This window comes from Puma concolor, chromosome A3 (assembly GCF_028749965.1).
Source record: "Puma concolor isolate L17-30 chromosome A3, mPumCon1.1.hap2, whole genome shotgun sequence".
Lineage (NCBI taxonomy): Eukaryota > Metazoa > Chordata > Mammalia > Carnivora > Felidae > Puma > Puma concolor.
Window position 1 is genome coordinate 101,840,875 of NC_141669.1, and position 18,489 is coordinate 101,859,363.

General features: G+C 37.3%; 1 protein-coding gene across 5 annotated transcripts in view; it reads left to right on the plus strand.

Moving 5' to 3' along the window:
• The window catches only part of SEL1L2 (SEL1L2 adaptor subunit of SYVN1 ubiquitin ligase), a 123,356-nt gene that overhangs the window by 9,737 nt on the left and 95,130 nt on the right, over nucleotides 1-18,489 (plus strand). For 4 of the 5 annotated variants that reach the window (XM_086701654.1, XM_086701649.1, XM_086701651.1 and 1 more), the window contains exon 2: nucleotides 15,054-15,109. The exons of the other annotated variant lie outside the window; for it this stretch is intronic. Coding sequence is in view for 3 of the 4 variants with exons in the window: in XM_086701649.1 (XP_086557775.1) it covers nucleotides 15,054-15,109 (56 nt within the window). In the remaining variant the exon portion in view is untranslated. The remainder of the gene's footprint in view (nucleotides 1-15,053; nucleotides 15,110-18,489) is intronic. 5 annotated transcript variants of the gene reach the window in all.

Below are 18,489 nucleotides of genomic sequence, written 5' to 3' on the forward strand. Positions count from 1 at the left end.
AGTAAAATCAACAGTATTTTCTCTTTCCATACTTCCAAACCAGCTTCTGATTTAAGGTAGTGTAAGGTATATAACTGAGGCAGAGAAAAGACACTGCCAGAACTTCTGGCTCTAAATTATCTAGGATCCAAGGTTTTCCTAATTTGTCTATCTCCTTCTAGCAGTAATTCTTCACTATCATACAAGTTCTACAGTTTAAAAAATATATGATATAAAACAAAATGAAATAGAAAGTTTATAGCATTCCCTGACACCCATGTAGCAATTCTATCCCAGTTGAAAAAGGCAAGTAGCTCATCAATCTGAAACTAATCAGAATTCAGAAAGCAATTGTCTAGCAATCATATCTAGGTCCCTGTCAGGGCCACACTAAGGCCAAGTCCTGGACGTGTTGCAGAGGATACTGAGCCTAAGCAGTACAAGCAGACTATATCTTACTGTTACATAAAGCGGCTTGCCTGGGTGGCTCAATCAGTTAAGCATCCGACTTAGGCTCAGGTCATGATCTCATTGTCCATGAATTCAAGCCCTGTGTTGGGCTCTGTGTTGACAGCTTAGAGCCTGGAGCTTGCTTTAGATTCTGTGTCTCCCTCTCTCTCTCTGTCCCTCCCCTGCTCATGCTCTGTCTCTCTCTCAAAATTAAATACACTTGATCTTAGCCAAAAGGCCGAGAAGTGATATCTCTCAAAAATAAATAAACATTAAAAAAAAATTTTTTTAATGGGCTTGCTATTACCAGTGCTGTTTTAAATAACTTGTAGAATTTAGGAGTTCTGAGTTACCTTTGCTTCCTTTCAGTTCTTTTACATTATACTTCTAAACAGGGAACAAATACATTGCAAGTATCTAGAGCATCTTTCCTTGAAGAGAAGCAGGAAAGAGCACATGTGTCATGATGGGATTGCTCACTATTATAGAGAAATTTGATTACTGCGTTATGTTATAAATCAGTAAGGAAGCTGATTTCTCTTTTGTGAATTGTCTTGAAAAATATAAGGCTCTTTCTTCATAACCTAGGTTTATCTGAAAGGTTTCTACAATCTACAATATTACTACTACTTCTACAATGACTACTACTCTTTGGAACAATTCAATAGGACAGCACTCAATGGGAGGAGGGCAGCCCTCAGCCTGAGAAGAGCTGGATGAACAGACCCTCCCCCCCCCCCCCCCCCACCTCATAGCTGAACCCATTAATGTCCCTGCATCAGCTTTATTTCAGGTTACTCAGGCTGCTTAGAGGAACTGCCTCCTTCTGACACTCTTCCCAATTCTATTCCATTTTCTGTGTACAAGGGCTCATGTGTCTCTCTTGTCACATACCTGCCCCAAGAATTCTCTCTGCCAGTGATAGCCCTCTACCTGCTCTTGATTGATCCTAAGATCTACTTCCCATCCATTAAGACTGCCCTCTCAAAGAATAGCAATAGCCCACTGATTACAAATCTAGTGGCCTCTCACTACTCTTGTTTCTTAACCTCTATACAACACTTGACACTTTTCTCCATCTTCTTTTCCCCCTCTACCTATGTAGAATCTTAAACTGTCTCACTGGCTTATCTTTCTCAACCCTCCCTTTAAATGTTATGCCCAAAGTTCAGAAATTGGCTCTCATATTCTATGTCTCTGCTACTCCTTCCCAAGTCCCAGCTTCTTTTACATATGTATTTGCATCCTAGACCTTCCTGCCTATCTCTAGATGTGCACATCAGCAGCATGATGATATCACCAGTAGTATATGGCCTGCAAACACCTTAAATTCAACCTCAAATTTAGCTCCTCTTCTGTATTTCTTCTCTTATTAATGGCATCAACATCCCTCCCTGCTCCCCTAGTTCTCAAGAACAAAACCTGAAAATTGTATAGTCATACAGTTATAATGCACTAAGTATCATCTAATTTAATGTTTTGTATAGATGATAGGACTGAGGCCCAGAGTAGTCAAATTGATTCCTCAGGGGCATTCTGCAAAGCCACATCTGGAGCCAGAATCTTCTAATCCTTTACCATCATAAATTCCTTTATTCCTTAAACAAATCCTGTCAACTCCATAGTGCTTCTCCCATCTACGCATTTTCATGTCTCAATTTAGGGTCTCATTTTAGTATCTTTTATCTACATGACTGCACTTCTTTTTTTTTTATATTTTTTAAATAAGTATTTATTTTTGAGAGGGAGAGACAGCATGTGAGCAGGACAGGAGCAGAGAGAGAGGGAGACACAGAATCCAAAGCAGGCTCCAGGCTCAGAGCTGTCAGCACAGAGCCTGATGTGGGACTCGAACTCACAAACTGTGAGATTATGACCTGAGCCAAAGTTGGACACTTAACTGACTGAGCACCCAGGTGCCCCTACATGACTGCACTTCTAACTCTCCTCTTATTTACAATACAGTACTTCCAGAAATAATATTCCTAAACCCCAGACTTGGTCATAATTTTCAAGCACCTACTTTATGCCAAATAAAATCCCAGTGTCTTGTCTAGCAGTCAAAATCCTATGCAATTAGATCCTGACTTCCTTTCTTTTTTGTCTCTGCTACACACATATTTTATTTCAACTAATTTCACTAATTTAAACTAGTAGCTACTCAGTATACCACCTAACTCTCTCACTTTGATGTCTTTCTCAATCTTTTCTGCAGTTGAATGGTTCACAAAGCTGGCCTGACTGCAGGAATGGACTGTCATTCCATTTTCTTCCCATCACCACCAGAAATCTACAGCATAACATCCTACTCGTCTTTTAAGGTCCATTTCAAGTTCTACTTCCTCCCCCCTTAAAAAAAAAAAAAAACTTTCCCAAGCCCTTCCTCATAGCACATGCACCTTTCTCATGCATCACAGTCTCATAATTGAGTTAGTTTTTAACTTCCTCATCAGGTTCTCAACAATTTTTTAAATTAGCACTTGTAACACTTTAAAATTTTTATAACACATTCCCAAAACCTGTGGAGTAGGTCATGCAGATATTTTTATGTCTACTATTCGAGATTTACAGATTTTCAAAACCCTGCAATACAGAGTTTACTAAAACAGGAGTTGTACAGTAGGAATCATGTTTTCTCTTGTTTTTACTCTGTATCACCTGTTTGTTATTTCTAAGTCTGTATTCTCCAAAGTGGACTGCTCTGAGTTTTTGCCTCATAATCATATTTACTTACCTCAGGCTGTTTCGACATATTGCCAAGCAGCCAGATGAAAAATAAAATATTCAATTCATCATTCAAACATTTTAAAATGTAGTATACATACGTTTGCTGCTGTATAGAACAAACAGCTAGGTGACTGATTGAGTTACTTGCTTTTCAACCAGTTGTTCTGGCAGTATGATGATTATATAAACTCTAACAGTGGCATTTAATCATTTTTCATTGATTTTATATTTTACTGGCATCTGAAATTTATTTACTGTAGCCATCAAATTTTATTTCTGTAGTTCATCAACCAATGAGATAGACTAGACAAGAAAAACCGGTTTCTTAAGACTTCTGTAAGTCTGCCTCACAGAGGTAGCACCAAGATTACAGTGCTGGACTTGAAGAGAATATTCTCACTTTGGAAAAAGTGTATACCCTGAAGCTTCCCTGATAGAACATAGTCTTCGAAAACAATTCATAGTCTCTGGAAAACAAGTAGGAATGCCCTTAATGAAAAAGAAATTATGAATAACCTAAAAGACAAAATAAAAGATAGAATGGATTAAAAGTAGAAACTTTTACCCAAAAATGTACAAAAGAGAATATGGTTAGAAATGACATACAAGTGGGTTCAGGAAAAAGGAAAGGATCCTTGGGGCAAAAAGAGAGGATTGTTGGTTGGAAACAATAGCAGCTGCAGCCTAGCAGTCTGACTCCTACCCTCCTCATGACCACCACCTCCATATGCAAAGGAGACAGCAGAATTTTCATTTCTAGTAATGAAAGGCTAGATGACCAGGCTATTTGGTCCAACCATCCCACTGAAAAAAAAAAAAAAATTGTGCATAAAATATACAAGCTTCTTAAATGCATCAGAGTTGAGAAGATGGTAAAGAACTACCAGATAAAAATCTAAGGAATTGCTAGAATCAAGAGAAGTAAGCACAAAGAGCACCTCAGCAGGGCCGGGACTTGCCTCACCTTGGTCGCAGTCCTGTACCTGAACATCAAAGCCGCTGTTATCCTGAGCCAGGCAAATGTGGCCTTTGGTTTTTGTGGCCTCACAAAGCAAGGAGAACAGAATCTGACTCTCAGGATCTTTCCAAGGTGAGGAGTCTAATAGGAGACCTTTTCAACATCCACCAAGGACCATAAAGTACTGTACTCTTGTGATAAGGGCAGACCAGAAGTAAACCCACCCCTCCCAAGTCCAGGGGTCTGCAGAAACTTAACACTTAGCAAAACACAGAGTAAAGTAAGAGGGAAAAAAATACATTCCTGAGAAGTTATGGTCACAGACCAGCTCCATTGGAGATTTACAGCTTGGGTAATCCCAGGCACCCTGAGCCTAGAACTCAATCTAAGATTGTCCTGTGCTTGTACTGCCCTAGGCACCTGGCAAAATCAAATTCATGTTCTCTCCATTGGAAAGCAACTTCATTTTAGGTCTCAATCCACTGAGATAAAGTTTTCAGTATATAGTAAAAATAAATTCAGTACACAAGGAGACAAAGCATGAGGTTTGGGGTGGCATTTTGGCAGTGATGTAATGTCTGCTGCAAATGGCTAATGATACTGAGGGAGCACCTATTCCCAGATGACTAGGTCCTGTCTGATGCATCCTGATAGCATCTCCTCCAACACCCATAAGGTAACTGGTGGCAGGCTGAGGTGATTGTTATAGCATTCAGAGACAGGTTAAGAGGGAAAATCCAAGTCCAACATGAGGAAAAGTAACCACATAAAAGCATCAGCCTACACACACACACTATAATACCTGAGGAAACAGAACAAGTAGAGGAAATCGTTGCAGTCTTCAGAACATTAAAATGATTATCATGAAATTTAGAGATGATATTGTATCCATGAAAGAAGAACATGCCTTAATGAAAGAAAAAAGATGAGCTATTTTGGTATTGAAATATATGATAATAAAAATAAAAACCTCAAGGCTGAATGCCAAAATTGACAGAGCTGAATAGCAACCCAGAAGCTCAAAAATGAAACTGAGAAATTCTTTTATAAACACAATGAAAATGGACAAAAGAGATGATGTGTATGAAATAAAGGTTCAAGAACATTGAGGATCCATCTAAAAGTTACAAATTCACATAATGGGATCTCCAAAAAGAGAAAATAGAAGAACTAAGAGGAAGAAATAAAGAAATTAAATAAAACTCCCCGGATCTTAAAAAGACCTTTTCTAGAGTTTTTAGATTAAGTTCCACTGAGTGCCAAGGAGGAAGATTGAGACAAGACCCACTCCTAGAAAATAATGGTAAATGTTTAGTACTTTATGGATAATCAGAACATTGTAAAGCTTCTTTTGTTTTTAATTTTTTTTAACGTTTTTATTTTTGAGACAGAGAGAGACAGAGCATGAACGGGGGAGGGGCAGAGAGAGAGGGAGACACAGAATCAGAAGCAGGCTTCAGGCTCTGAGCCATCAGCCCAGAGCCCTACGCGGGGCTCGAACTCACGGACCGCGAGATCGTGACCTGAGCTGAAGTCAGACGCTTAACCGACTGAGCCACCCAGGCGCCCCTGTAAAGATTCTAAAGAGAAAAAATACATTATTTACAAGGTGAAAAGCAGCATGTTGACTTCAAATTCATTAGTAACATTGGGTACAAAAAGATACTGGAGAAATATTTTCTAAGTACTGAGGTAAAATGATTTTGCATCTAGAATTACATAACCTGACAAACTGTAAAGTGTAATGGCAAAATAAGACATCTTTATACATGAATGGATTCAGAAAATTTATCACCCACAAATCCTAGCTGAAATATTGACTAGAAGATGTGCTCCAGGAAAATAAAGCATGAATTTAAGAGGAACGCTAAAAATCAATGGTAACCAAAGAAACCTTTCAGACATGATACAGCTTAGTAAATGTTCATTTTAATTTTAAAAAATATAACAATCAAATTCATTTTTAAAAATCTCTTTCACAAGGCAAACCCTCTTACACCGTTGGTTGAAATGCAAACTGGTGTAGCCACTCTGGAAAACAGTATGGAGGTTCCTCAATAAGTTAAAAATAGAACTACCCTACCATCCAGAAATTGCCAGAAATTGCATTACTAGGTATTTACCCAAGGGATTAAAATACTGATTCAAAGGTATACATGCACCCAATGTTTATAGCAGCATTATCAACAATAGCCAAATTATGGAAAGAGCCCAAATGCCTGCCAGCTGATGAATGGATAAAGAAGTTGTATATACATATACGTGTGTGTGTGCATGTGTGTGTGTATATGGAATATTCCTCAGCCATAAAAAATAATGAACTCTTGCTATTTGCAACAATGTGGATGGATCTAGGGAGTATTATGCTAAGAGAAATAAGTCAGACAGAGAAAGAAAATACCATATGATTTCACACATGTGGAATTTAAAAAACAAAATAGATGAACATGGGGCAGGGCAGGGGGGCAAAGACTCAAAACAGTAAACAAACTCTCAACTATAGAGAACAAACTGAGGGTTACTGGAGGGGAGGTAGGTGGTGGGATGGATAAATGGGTGATGGCTATTAAAGAGGGCACTTGTGATGAGCACTGGGTGTTGTGTGTAAGCGATGAATAACTAAATTCTACACCTCAAACTAATATTACACTGTATGCTAACTAACTGGAATTTAAATTAAAACTTGGTGGGGGGGGGAAGTCCCTTTCACAAGAGTGACAGAAGTTTAAAAATAGCTGGGAATAAATTTAATAAAAATTAGACAAGGCATATATGAGTAATAAAAATGAAAATTTGCTGAAGAGCATTAAACAGAAAACTGAATAAATCAAGTCTATACACCTGAATGAATCTCAGTATTATAAATATGCCAGGTCTTTGTAAATTAACAGGTAAGTCCAGTGCAATCCCAGTGAAAATATCAATACATTTTTTAAATGAATCTGACAACCTTATTCTAATATTCATCTAGAGAGGAAATGAGGAATTATATACTAAAATTCCCAAGACAAGTTTTTAAAAGAGGAACAAGAGTATGTGTGCATATGTGCACTTGTATCTGCACAGAGAAGTTCTTGCTCAACCAAATAGTGAAGTATGCAATTATAAACTACAGTAAATAGTGTATTACCAGAATAATAGGCAAATACATCAAGAAAATAGAGCAGAGAGTTTAAAAATGAAACAATGTACAAATGAGAAATTCTTACCAAAAGGTTTCTCAGTACAATGGATAAAAGATGGACTGTAAGGGGCGCCTGGGTGGCGCAGTCGGTTAAGCGTCCGACTTCAGCCAGGTCACGATCTCGTGGTCCGTAAGTTCGAGCCCCGCGTCAGGCTCTGGGCTGATGGCTCAGAGCCTGGAGCCTGTTTCCGATTCTGTGCCTCCCTCTCTCTCTGCTCCTCCCCCGTTCATGCTCTGTCTCTCTCTGTCCCAAAAATAAATAAACGTTGAGAAAAAAAAAATTAAAAAAAAAAAAAAAGATGGACTGTAATGAATGTTATTGTCAAATTGTCTATTCATTAGTAAAAGCCAGGTTCCACTTCATGCCAGTCAAAAAAAACTGATTCCAGATTGATCAGAAACAAAAACAGGAATAGGAAAACTATAAAAATGGCTGAAGGGAATGAAGGAAAATGTACATTCAAATGATTAGTAAGGCCTTGAACAAGACACGCGTGCATGCACACATACACACACGTTACACAAAGGTTATAGGTGAAGAAAAGATTGATAGTTTTGACTGCATTTGAATTTAAAACAACTGTGCTGCAAAGGATACCATAAATAGTTAAAAGGCTACTAACAGACTTAAAAATATATCTATAACATAAACACCAATCAAATAATATCCAGAATATATTTTAAGACTCCTAAAGATATTTTCTTAAAAAGCTTAATAGAAAGATGGGGAAAATATCTAACAGTCTGTTCCTTGGAGAGGAAAATACAAAGGCCCCTAAATGTGATCTTGCTGGTAATCTGTAAATGGAAATTAACAATGAAATATCAGTTTATCCCAATACATTTGCAAAAATAAGTGTTGGTTAGGTTGAGGAAAGATTCATATCCTGATATGCCATGTGTGGAAGTATAAGTTAGAGTGGCTCTTCTGGGAATGCCAGAAATTCTTCTAGAAAAAGGAGTGAGATAGAATCAGGGAGAATTCAGTTGAGGTATTATGGAACCAGAGATCTGCCAATGTATACTGGACTCTGTCCATGCCTTTTACATTTTTTTTGTTCTTCCTTGGGATTATTAACTCTATTTTGAAAATTCCAATGTGTTTTAGATGTGGTAAGAGTAACCACAGGAAAGGAGTTTGAAGGGAAAGGTGTTTGCAGTGGCTACATGAGAAAAAGCCAAAGAGAAGGTAAAATCCAGTAGGAGATTCTTCTCCCAGTGTTTACCCTATATAGTTTCTTAATTTTATTTCAGTAAGGGAAGTGATTTTCTCACAGATGTTGATAACATTTGCTTTTAAAAGGTAGGCCTTTGGATAAAATTAACAACCCAAGAAACAACAGATGCTGGCGAGGATGTGGAGAAATGGAAACCCTCTTGCACTATTGGTGGGAATGCAAACTGGTGCAGCCACTCTGGAAAACAGTGTGGAGATTCCTCAAAAAATTAAAAATAGAACTACCCTATGACCCAATAGCACTACTAGGAATTTAGCCAAAGGATACAGGAGTGCTGATTCATAGGGGCACTTGTACCCCAATGTTTATAGCAGCACTTTCAACAATAGCCAAATTATAGAAAGAGCCTGAATGTCCATCAACCGACGAATGGATAAAGAAGATGTGGTTTTTATATACAATGGAATACTACTTGGCAATGAGAAAGAATGAAATCATGCCATTTGCAGCAATGTGGATGGAACTGGAAGGTATTATGCTAAGTAAAATAAGTCAGAGAAAGAGAGATATCATATGTTTCACTCTTATGTGCGTCTTGAGAAACTTAACAGAACACCATGGGGGAAGGGAAGGGGGAAAAATAGTTACAGAGAGGGAGGGAGGCAAACCATAAGAGACTCTTAAATACAGAGAACAAACTGAGGATTGATGGGGAGGTGGGGGGGAGGGGAAAATGGGATGGGCATGAGGAGGGCACTTGTCGTGATGAGCACTGGGTGTTATATGTAAGTAATGAACCATAGGAATCTACCCCCAAAACCAAGAGCACACTTTACACACTGTATGTTAACTAATTTGAGAATAAATTATATAAATATATATATATGTATATATATATACACATATATATGTTTGTATGTATGTATTTAAAAAAAGGTAGGCCTTTGGAGAAGAGAGAGGAACTGACATTTATTATTCAGCCACCATGTATTTAATAAACACCAAACACTACACTTTAGTTCTCTGTCTTGAACAAACTGAGGGTTGATGGGGGATGGGGGAGAGAGGAAAGTGGGTGATTGGCATTGAGGAGGGCGCTTATTGGGATGAGCACTGGGTGTTGTATGGAAACCAATTTGACAATAAATTATATTAAATAAGTAAATAAATTGGGACACTTAAAAAAATAATAATAATAATTCTACTCTGTCTTCATATCTACTCCAGAGATAGGTACAGTACTGAAGCTCAGAGCAGTTAAATAACTTATCCAAGGTCACATGGCTAAGTAAGGAGATAATGAAATGTTATTTCTGAACATCAGTGTTGATGATGTCCAAAACTATCTCACAAACCAAAAATAATAAATGACCTAAAATTATATCTGGTATTTTTGAATTTTTAATAGATAACTTTTAGTCCATTCAATAGGAATTGTTAAATTTACAGAAAGTGAAGCAGAAAACTTTCAAATAGTAGTCAGGAGCTAGTGAAACAGATTATTTGTATTTAAAAAATACTTGTAAATGTGGAGTTAAATCTGACTAGAGGAAACTGGAAGTCAACATAGGGAGTTAGTGTTTATACAGTAAGCTACAGGGACTTGTGGGTTTTTAAGCAGATGTGTGCCTTGCTGGAAACAGTACTCAAGGAAAATTATTCTGAGGGTAGATGTAAATTGGATTAAAATTAGAGCAATCATGATTAAATCTGTTAGGAGGCTGTTGTAAGAATGTAGTCATGAAATGATGAGGGTCTGATTTATGCTAGGCTTTCCACAGGAAACTGAAAACTCACCCCTACAGAAATCCCTTTGACAGAAATTTTCTCTGGATGTTTGTAGGTACAAACCCTCACTCTTCTTACTCCTACGTCTCCCCAGTTGTGTACCCATTTCTGGTGACTTAGACACATCTACGCACTGCTATCCCTGGTTTCACCTGCTCCCATGTTACTAGTCCCAGGTTTTGGAACCATCCTTGTTGCCAGGTTTGTCCCTTATCACTTGTCTCACCTCTGCCGTCCTGGATTCCTTCTGTGGATTTTCCTATGACTTGTGTTATTCTGCTTTCCAGTCATTACAGTTTAATTCCCAGGCTTTTACTTCTTAAGTGGCTGCCTGTTCTGGAATCAGTGTATTATCCTTTTGTAGTTCCTGACCTTCTGCACTCTGCATCTGTCCACTCCAAAGTCCTTGCTAACCCAGCTCAACTCTTAGGTCATGCCAAAGAGAAGAGGTGAGGACTGGCATTGAGAAATACGCAATCATTAGCAGATATAAAACCAAAGAGGATATCTAAAATAGGGGTTTGAAAGGAAAAAGGATATCCACGATAGTTTAAAGTCACAGAAGCCAGTGTACGACACAGAGTCTGAAAGATAGGTCAGAAAAGAACCAATAGTTAGTATTTTTTATACTATTATTACATGTAATGGTCAAAGAAGCTAAGGCATAAAGCACCATTTTAGAGAACTAGGACAGTAGAATCAATAAAATACTTCTGTTTAGTTCCATTTGTTGGAACTAATGTTGTCCAATGTTGTCTGCACAAACCAGCAAACATTTTATTTGCCTATAACTTCCCAGGCAGATTCCCTCATAGAGTACAGAGGTGTTTTTTTGTGTGTTTTGGGGAGTTTTTTGGTTGTTGTGGTGGTGGTTTCTTTTTCTTTTCTTTCTTTCTTTTTTTTTTTTTTTTTCAGGATCTTAGTCACGTTAATCAGTGTCCATTAAAAGGAAGATAAACTATGTCTTGGAAAGAAAGGACATTGGCCATGCTGGGGAAATAAATGATAAAACCAGGAGTTAATGTATATCAAGCCTTTCATGAGAAAGTGGATCTGAAAAGAATTTTCATCAAGACAATAAATATCCCTGGATATTATTTTCTTCTAATCCTTTTCTCAACACTATGAGTATATTATATATTATTTATTTGGGCATTATTTATTGGTCTAATGTAGCTTTTGAGAATTGAGAATTCTATGCAAGGAGTCCTAGTAGGCTGAAGAAACAGACAGCTTTCAGTCATCAACTGCTGCATAACAACCCAAAACTTAGTGGTTTGAAGTAACAATGATTTATTGTTTCTCATAATTCTCTGTGCTGCAACTATGCCAAAACTATGCTACACTAGACACTGCTGTCTAAAAAAGGGGAATGAGGGGTGCCTGGCTGGCTCAGTTGGAGAAGCATGCAATCTTGATCTCAGGGTTATGAGTTTGAGCCCCATGTTGGATGCAGAGATTACTTAAATAAATAAAACTTTAAAAAATAGTAAAAATAGAAATTAAAGGGGGAATGAGGGGCACCTGGGTGGCTGTTGGTTAAGCGTCCGACTTCGGCTCAGGTTATGATCTCAGAGTTCACAAGTTTGAGCCCCCCTTGGGCTCAGTGTTGACAGCTCAGAGCCTGGAGCCTGCTTTAGATTCTCTCTCTCTCTCTCTCTCTCTCTCTCTCTCTCTCTCTCTGCCCCTCCCTTGCTCATACTCTGTCTCTGTCTCTCAAAAATAAATAAACATTTAAAAAAAAAGGATGGGGGAATGAGATATGTACAACAGCCACTGGTCCATGGCAATTTGGAAATCCAGCCAGGTGCGCATGTTGGCAGGTTTCTCTGCCCCAGGGGTAGGCAGTGTTCCTTGATGAAGGCCCTGGACTACTCTCTATTATTTTCCTTGGCTCTTGGCAACACCCTGTGGGCTCCTGGTTCTGCCCTCCGATGTCAGTATTCAGATAGAGGGAAGTGATGAAACAGTGGGACAGGTCTCCAGCAATCACCAATGTTCCCCAATTGATATGTAAAAACCTGCTAGAAAGTTTTGTGGAAGATATTGTTTGTAGCAGCATTTGTTCCCCAGTAGCCCATCAAAACTTTGTTTTTTTTAGGTGAAAACCTAAAAGCCTGAAATTTAGAAAAGAAACATATTTTTGTTGTTGTTGTGCATCTTATGCTGGAAATAATGACCAGCTACCTTTATATTCTTTTTATCTTTTAAGCTATTAAATAGTTTGTTCCTTCAGTTAGATTCTTACACCTCCTCCCATCTCACTAATTCTTTTATCCACATTTTTATCTATACTTATCCTACCTTTGATAATTGCTTTTAGCCCTGTAATTTTCATGTTAATATGTGACCAGTGACAGCTTGATTTTCTGGTCCAGTGTATAATACAAACGTTATTCCACTTAATATCCATAATTTTCTCCTCTTGCTCTAATACACATGACACTTTGTACTTCTTGTTCTATGTCTGTATATTCTGTGCATCCTAACTCTAATTTTATTCTGTGTACCTTGGGGAATATAACAATGGGAATAGATCAAATCACATTGCTTTTCCCAGTTTACTTTTTCTAGTCATGATAATGGAGATTAAAAATTGTTCCATATTTACTGTAGCTATAATATCAGTCACGTTGTCTGATGTCTAATACACAAATATAGTTAGGCTAAGTAATTTGTGGTTTTTTATTAAATGTTTTTAATGTTTATTTATTTTTTAGAGAGACAGAGACAGAATGCAAGTGGGTTAGGGGCAGAGAGAGAGGGAGACACAGAATCCGAAGCAGGCTCCAGGCTCTGAGCTGTTAGCACAGGGCCCGACGCGGGACTCAGACTCACGAGCTGTAAGATCATGACCTGAGCCAAAGTCGGACACTCAACTGACTGAGCCACCCAGGCACCCCATAAGTAATTTGTATTGAAGAAAATACCTTAATTGAGAGAAAAGTCACATTACAGGCACAGCATTAATAAATTCTGATAACATATTAAGTCTCTATTAATGTTTTATTTTCTGTGATCCTTTTAAAGTACTAATTCACGTATATTATTATTTTGAAGGCATCTTCAATCCTTTAAGGAAGTAGGTCTTTTTATAATAGTCATAATTATATATGTGACTGAATATATATATGTATATGTACTGAATATGTATTAAGTATATGCTAAATGCTTTACATAGATTATCTTATTAGATTACCATAACAAATTACTTAAATTGATTCAAAATCAGGACTGGCATACAGGCCTGTTCAACTCAAAGCCCATATGGTGGACCATGATGCTATGTTGCCCGATAATGAGTATCCATGGCCCCAAAATGATCACTTGGCAACATTGGGATAAAGGAAGTTTAATTTATAATAACATTCTTATTCTGGCATAATTTACTTTACACCCTGAACCTGAAGAGCAATCCTAATGTATCTAATGTATATAATTTGATGAAATATATTTCTTTAAAAATTTTCCATATGTTTCACCATGAAGTTGTTGAATATTTATTGAGAATTTTCCAATTGTTTCTCCAGTTTGACAGAGGACTAAATATTGAACAACCTGGAATCAGTTTCTACAAGGTCTGTCTTACAAACAGAAAAGACAGATTTTTGAGATCAAATACTAAAGTTCATCAGTGAGAGAAAGAATAAAACATATCAAATTAATAAATACAATGTCAGAGGTAACATTAGAACATTCATAATCTGCTCTAAAAAGTACAAGCTCACAATTTTTGGAAAAATAAAATTCCAACTATCCATATTTGTCTTGAGTCAAATTCTTCAGTCTATAAAGTGAATGTATCACATACTTCAAGAAATATGTAGGGTCATTTTTACAATGCATCAAATAATTGTTTTAGTAATTGAAAATTATCAGTCTTACTAATGTAGTAGACAGGACATTATGTGATACCCTGTTATATCAGGTTTTCAAAGACTTATTTTTCTGAAGCGGTAAGTTCAGAAACTTCAAGTATAAGCAAAAATGAAATATACCAAGGACTATATATGTATTCTATATGGTGTATATATATTCTATTCTTTATAAAAAAGATTTGTTAAAAATGCTTGTGAAAATTATTTTCTCAGATTTCAAAGCCTGATATAATCATACTAGGCTACATTTCTCAGATATTTATATCATTCAACTATATTAATATTTAGTATCTCTCTGACATATGAATGCATATGTAAGTATATAAAAGATTGTATTCCTTCTATGTTTTAATATTCTTTATTAATAGATGACATTTACTTACATGGACACATTTTAATTAAGTTCTAGCTCAGAAAGTTTTCTGCTTTGTGATTAGTCTATTATTTGTCTAACTCTTTTATATTAACTCAATTTCAGGATGTCGATTAAAGTATTTAGATTGTCTCTGGTGGAAAGTTATATCTTTAAAAATTATCAGTGAAGGAATTGTTTTGTACCACAATGCTGGTAACTTTAAATTTAAATTATTTTCCACTATTATTCTTAGAGTTCTAAAAGTTATCTAGAAACTTTTTCAGTAAGAAATTATTTAGTGAAATTTTAGGGGCACCTGGGTGGTTCAGTTGGTTAAGCATCTGACTCTTGGTTTCAGCTCAGGTCATGATCTCACAGTTCATGAGATCGAGCCCTGTGTTGGGGCTCTCTCTCCTTCTCTCTCTGCCCTTCCCACTCATACACACTCTCTCCCTCTCTCTCAAAATAAATAAACTTTTCTAAGAAAAGAATTATTTATTGATATTTTTTAAAAGAAAATATTTTTAATTTTATAAAAATATTTTGTATATTGCAGATATCGAAGCAGAAAAGCATACTAAAAAGCAAAAGGAAAGAAATGTCACCACACAGGTAGTTATTTTGCTAAACCATTATATTTCTCCAGTACAAAATTTAGGCTGTACGCACTATAGGTAGTATTTACTCAGCATGCTCAGAATTTCTTAACCAAGTAATTATTAGCTGTTGTTTCTGTTCTTTTTTTTTTCCATTCTCAGTCAATGCTTTTTGTTTATTCACTCAACAAATATGTATTCATTCTACAGTGAGAAGATAAGACTTCCTGAGCCTTCTCTTAGGACTTGTCTGAGGTCCTAAATATTAAGACAAAAAGACAGAGACCAGTCTGGCTTATGGTCACAGATGCTTATTAAACTTTATTAACGTCATGATTTCTTCTGACATCTGGAAGTAGGGGATTCAACATTTACAGTCTATTCTCAGTCTAGCAACCAACATAATCCTATAAATGTAACTCCTTTTAAGTTGCTCCTTTACTTGAAACCCTTTCTTTTTTTTTTTTTTTTTTAAATTTTTTTTTTCAACATTTATTTATTTTTGGGACAGAGAGAGACAGAGCATGAACGGGGGAGGGGCAGAGAGAGAGGGAGACACAGAATCGGAAACAGGCTCCAGGCTCTGAGCCATCAGCCCAGAGCCTGACGCGGGGCTCGAACTCCCGGACCGCGAGATCGTGACCTGGCTGAAGTCGGACGCTCAACCGACTGCGCCACCCAGGCGCCCCTTGAAACCCTTTCTTGGCATCCCATCTCACACTGTAAAACCAGCGTCTTGCCTATTAGGCTCTGTGGTCTGGCCCCACTATTTTTTCTCTCACATCATCTCCTACTACTGTCTTCTTTACATCATTCTGGACACACTGGGCTCTGTGCTATTCCTCAGAAACTCCTAGCCATGGACCCACCGTTCTGCTCCTTCTGCCTAGAACATCCTGGAACTCCGATAACCATGTGGCTCCTTGCCCTCACCTTCTTCGGGTCTTTTGCTCAGATGTCATCTTTTCGGAGGGTCCTTCCCTGACTATTCTGTACATTTGCAATCACACTATTTAAAATTGCAAGCCCCATCACAACACCTTCTGTCTCCCTTCCCTGCTACATCTTCCCTCTCAGAATTATCACTGTGTAACATCATATTTTGCTATGTTTGTTCTTATTCTCCCTCCACTAGAATATAAATTCCATGGGAGCAGGGTGTTTTGTCTATATTGTTCACTGCTATTATCCCAGCAACTAGAACAGTGCCTGGCACATAGCAGGCATTAAATAAATGTTTATTGAATAAATGAATAAATCTTAAATCTTGATTAAAGGAGGGAAGTTTGAAAAAATGTTTGTATAAATTAAAAATTCCTCTCTACATCGTAACATTTTCTAAATTCCTCCAAATTTAGCTCCTCCCCATTACCATAACCAAAACATCCCATAATCATCAGTGGAATTATTATCTGCAGAAATAGAAGTGACCTTGGCATAAGCTCAGTTTGTCCTTAGGCAGGTGGAAAGTAAAAAGACACCAATTCCTCAGGTCATCTGACTTTCCCTTGTGGGCTCTTGATATCTTGTGATATGCAGTGCCTGCCCAATGACAAATGAAAGTGCCCTTTGTAATTAAGGAGTTTCTGGAGACCAGGGATGTTTATCAGGCCCATAAGTATCCTCCCCAATGCCAGCATTAGTAGTTGAGGCATAATAGTAAAAATAGAAAGGACCCCAGCTCTACCCTTGTATAGCCAAGCAAAAAAGACATAAACTCTACTAAAAGATCTCAAAATATTGAAAAAACAAAATCAATGTCTTGATGTCAAAGATGAGAAAACATGCCAGGGTAGACTATTTGTATATCTCACCCACTTCCAATGGAGTATCTGTGTTTTGTTTTGTTTTGTTTTGTTTTAATTTCCTTAGTACCAGCCTCATAGAGCACAGACAGCAGAAGTGAAAATAACAAGGACTTTAAATCTCTCTAATGCAAAGTTCCTTACACACATGCTACAATACAGCCAGAGTAAAGTAATTTCAGTTCACTAAATCTTTTCTAGTGCAATGCTTTGCATGTGGCATGTACAGTAAGGGTTTACAGAGATAATTAATATACTACTACCATCTCCCGAAGACTTTGGTTTTAAAATGGGTGGATTCTCCATTCTCTGGACTCTTTCTTTCTTTCTGATCACCTATCTTGGGGTCATTCTCCTCCAAATGTTACCTTTACCTTCATTGTAACTGAAATCTAGTTTTCTCCTGAGAACTTCCCCTGCAGGCCTCTCAAGCTTTTTCTCCCGCAACACAATTATATTGGTCCTAGTTGGGATGGTAAATATCGTTCCCTTTCCTTATTGCTACATTTCACTGGGAGAAATAGGAGATGAGGACGGAGAAGTAGCTTGTGGTTCTCTCCAAGTTTTGAATATTTCTGTATCCATGAATTCTAGATTCTCAGTCCCATTATTTAGGGGTTGTTTTTGCTCCAATAACTGCACCCTCTCTCTACTCTCATGGTCATAACCTGGACTGTCTTTTCCAAATTAAATGGTTAAGCTCCCAAGTCTCTGAAGACCTCTGGTACTTTCCAAGTTACTCCATGAATGCTGTAATCCCACCAGGACCTCAAATCCATGTGCCCCTTTCACTGCTTATCATTCCATTCACATCTTCATTTGCCTTCTTACTTAGCTTAGAGTTGAGGACTAAGCTACAGGAGCACAGTTCCTTTTTCAACACCTTGGGAACAAATGTGTTTCAGAACTCAAGAGGGTTTTTTTTTTTTTTTTTGGTTTCTTTAATTGTGGTAAAATGTATGTAAAATTTACCCTCATAACCATTTTTAAGTGTACAGTTTGTTAGTGCATCCACATTGTTGTACAACCAGTCTCCAGAACTCTTTCATCTTGCAAAACTGAAACTCTATAGCCATAAAAGAAAAACTCTCCACTTCTCTCAGCCCCTGGCAACCACCATTATAGTTTTTTTGTCTATGAATTTGATTACTCTAGGTACCTCATATAAGTAGAGTCATACAGTATTTGTCTTTCATGACTGGGCTATTTCACTTGGAATAATGTCCTAAAGGTTTGTCCTCATGTAGGATGTGTCAGAATTTTCTTCCTTTCTGAAGCTTAATAATTTTCCATCGTATGTATATGCCACACTTCATTTATCCATTTATCCATTGATGGACACTGGGTTGCTTACAACTTTTGGCTATTGTGAATAATGCTGCTATGAACATGGGTGTACAACTATGCTGATATCCTGCTTTCAGTTCTTTTGGGTAGAAAGGTATAAGTACATAAGCATTCTAATTTCTCCACGTTGTAACCAACACTTGTTAGTTTCTATGTTGCTGGGTTGTTGGTTTTCTTTTTTTATAGTAACCATCCTAATGGGTATGAGGTAGTATCTCATTGTGGTTTTGATTTGCATTTCCCT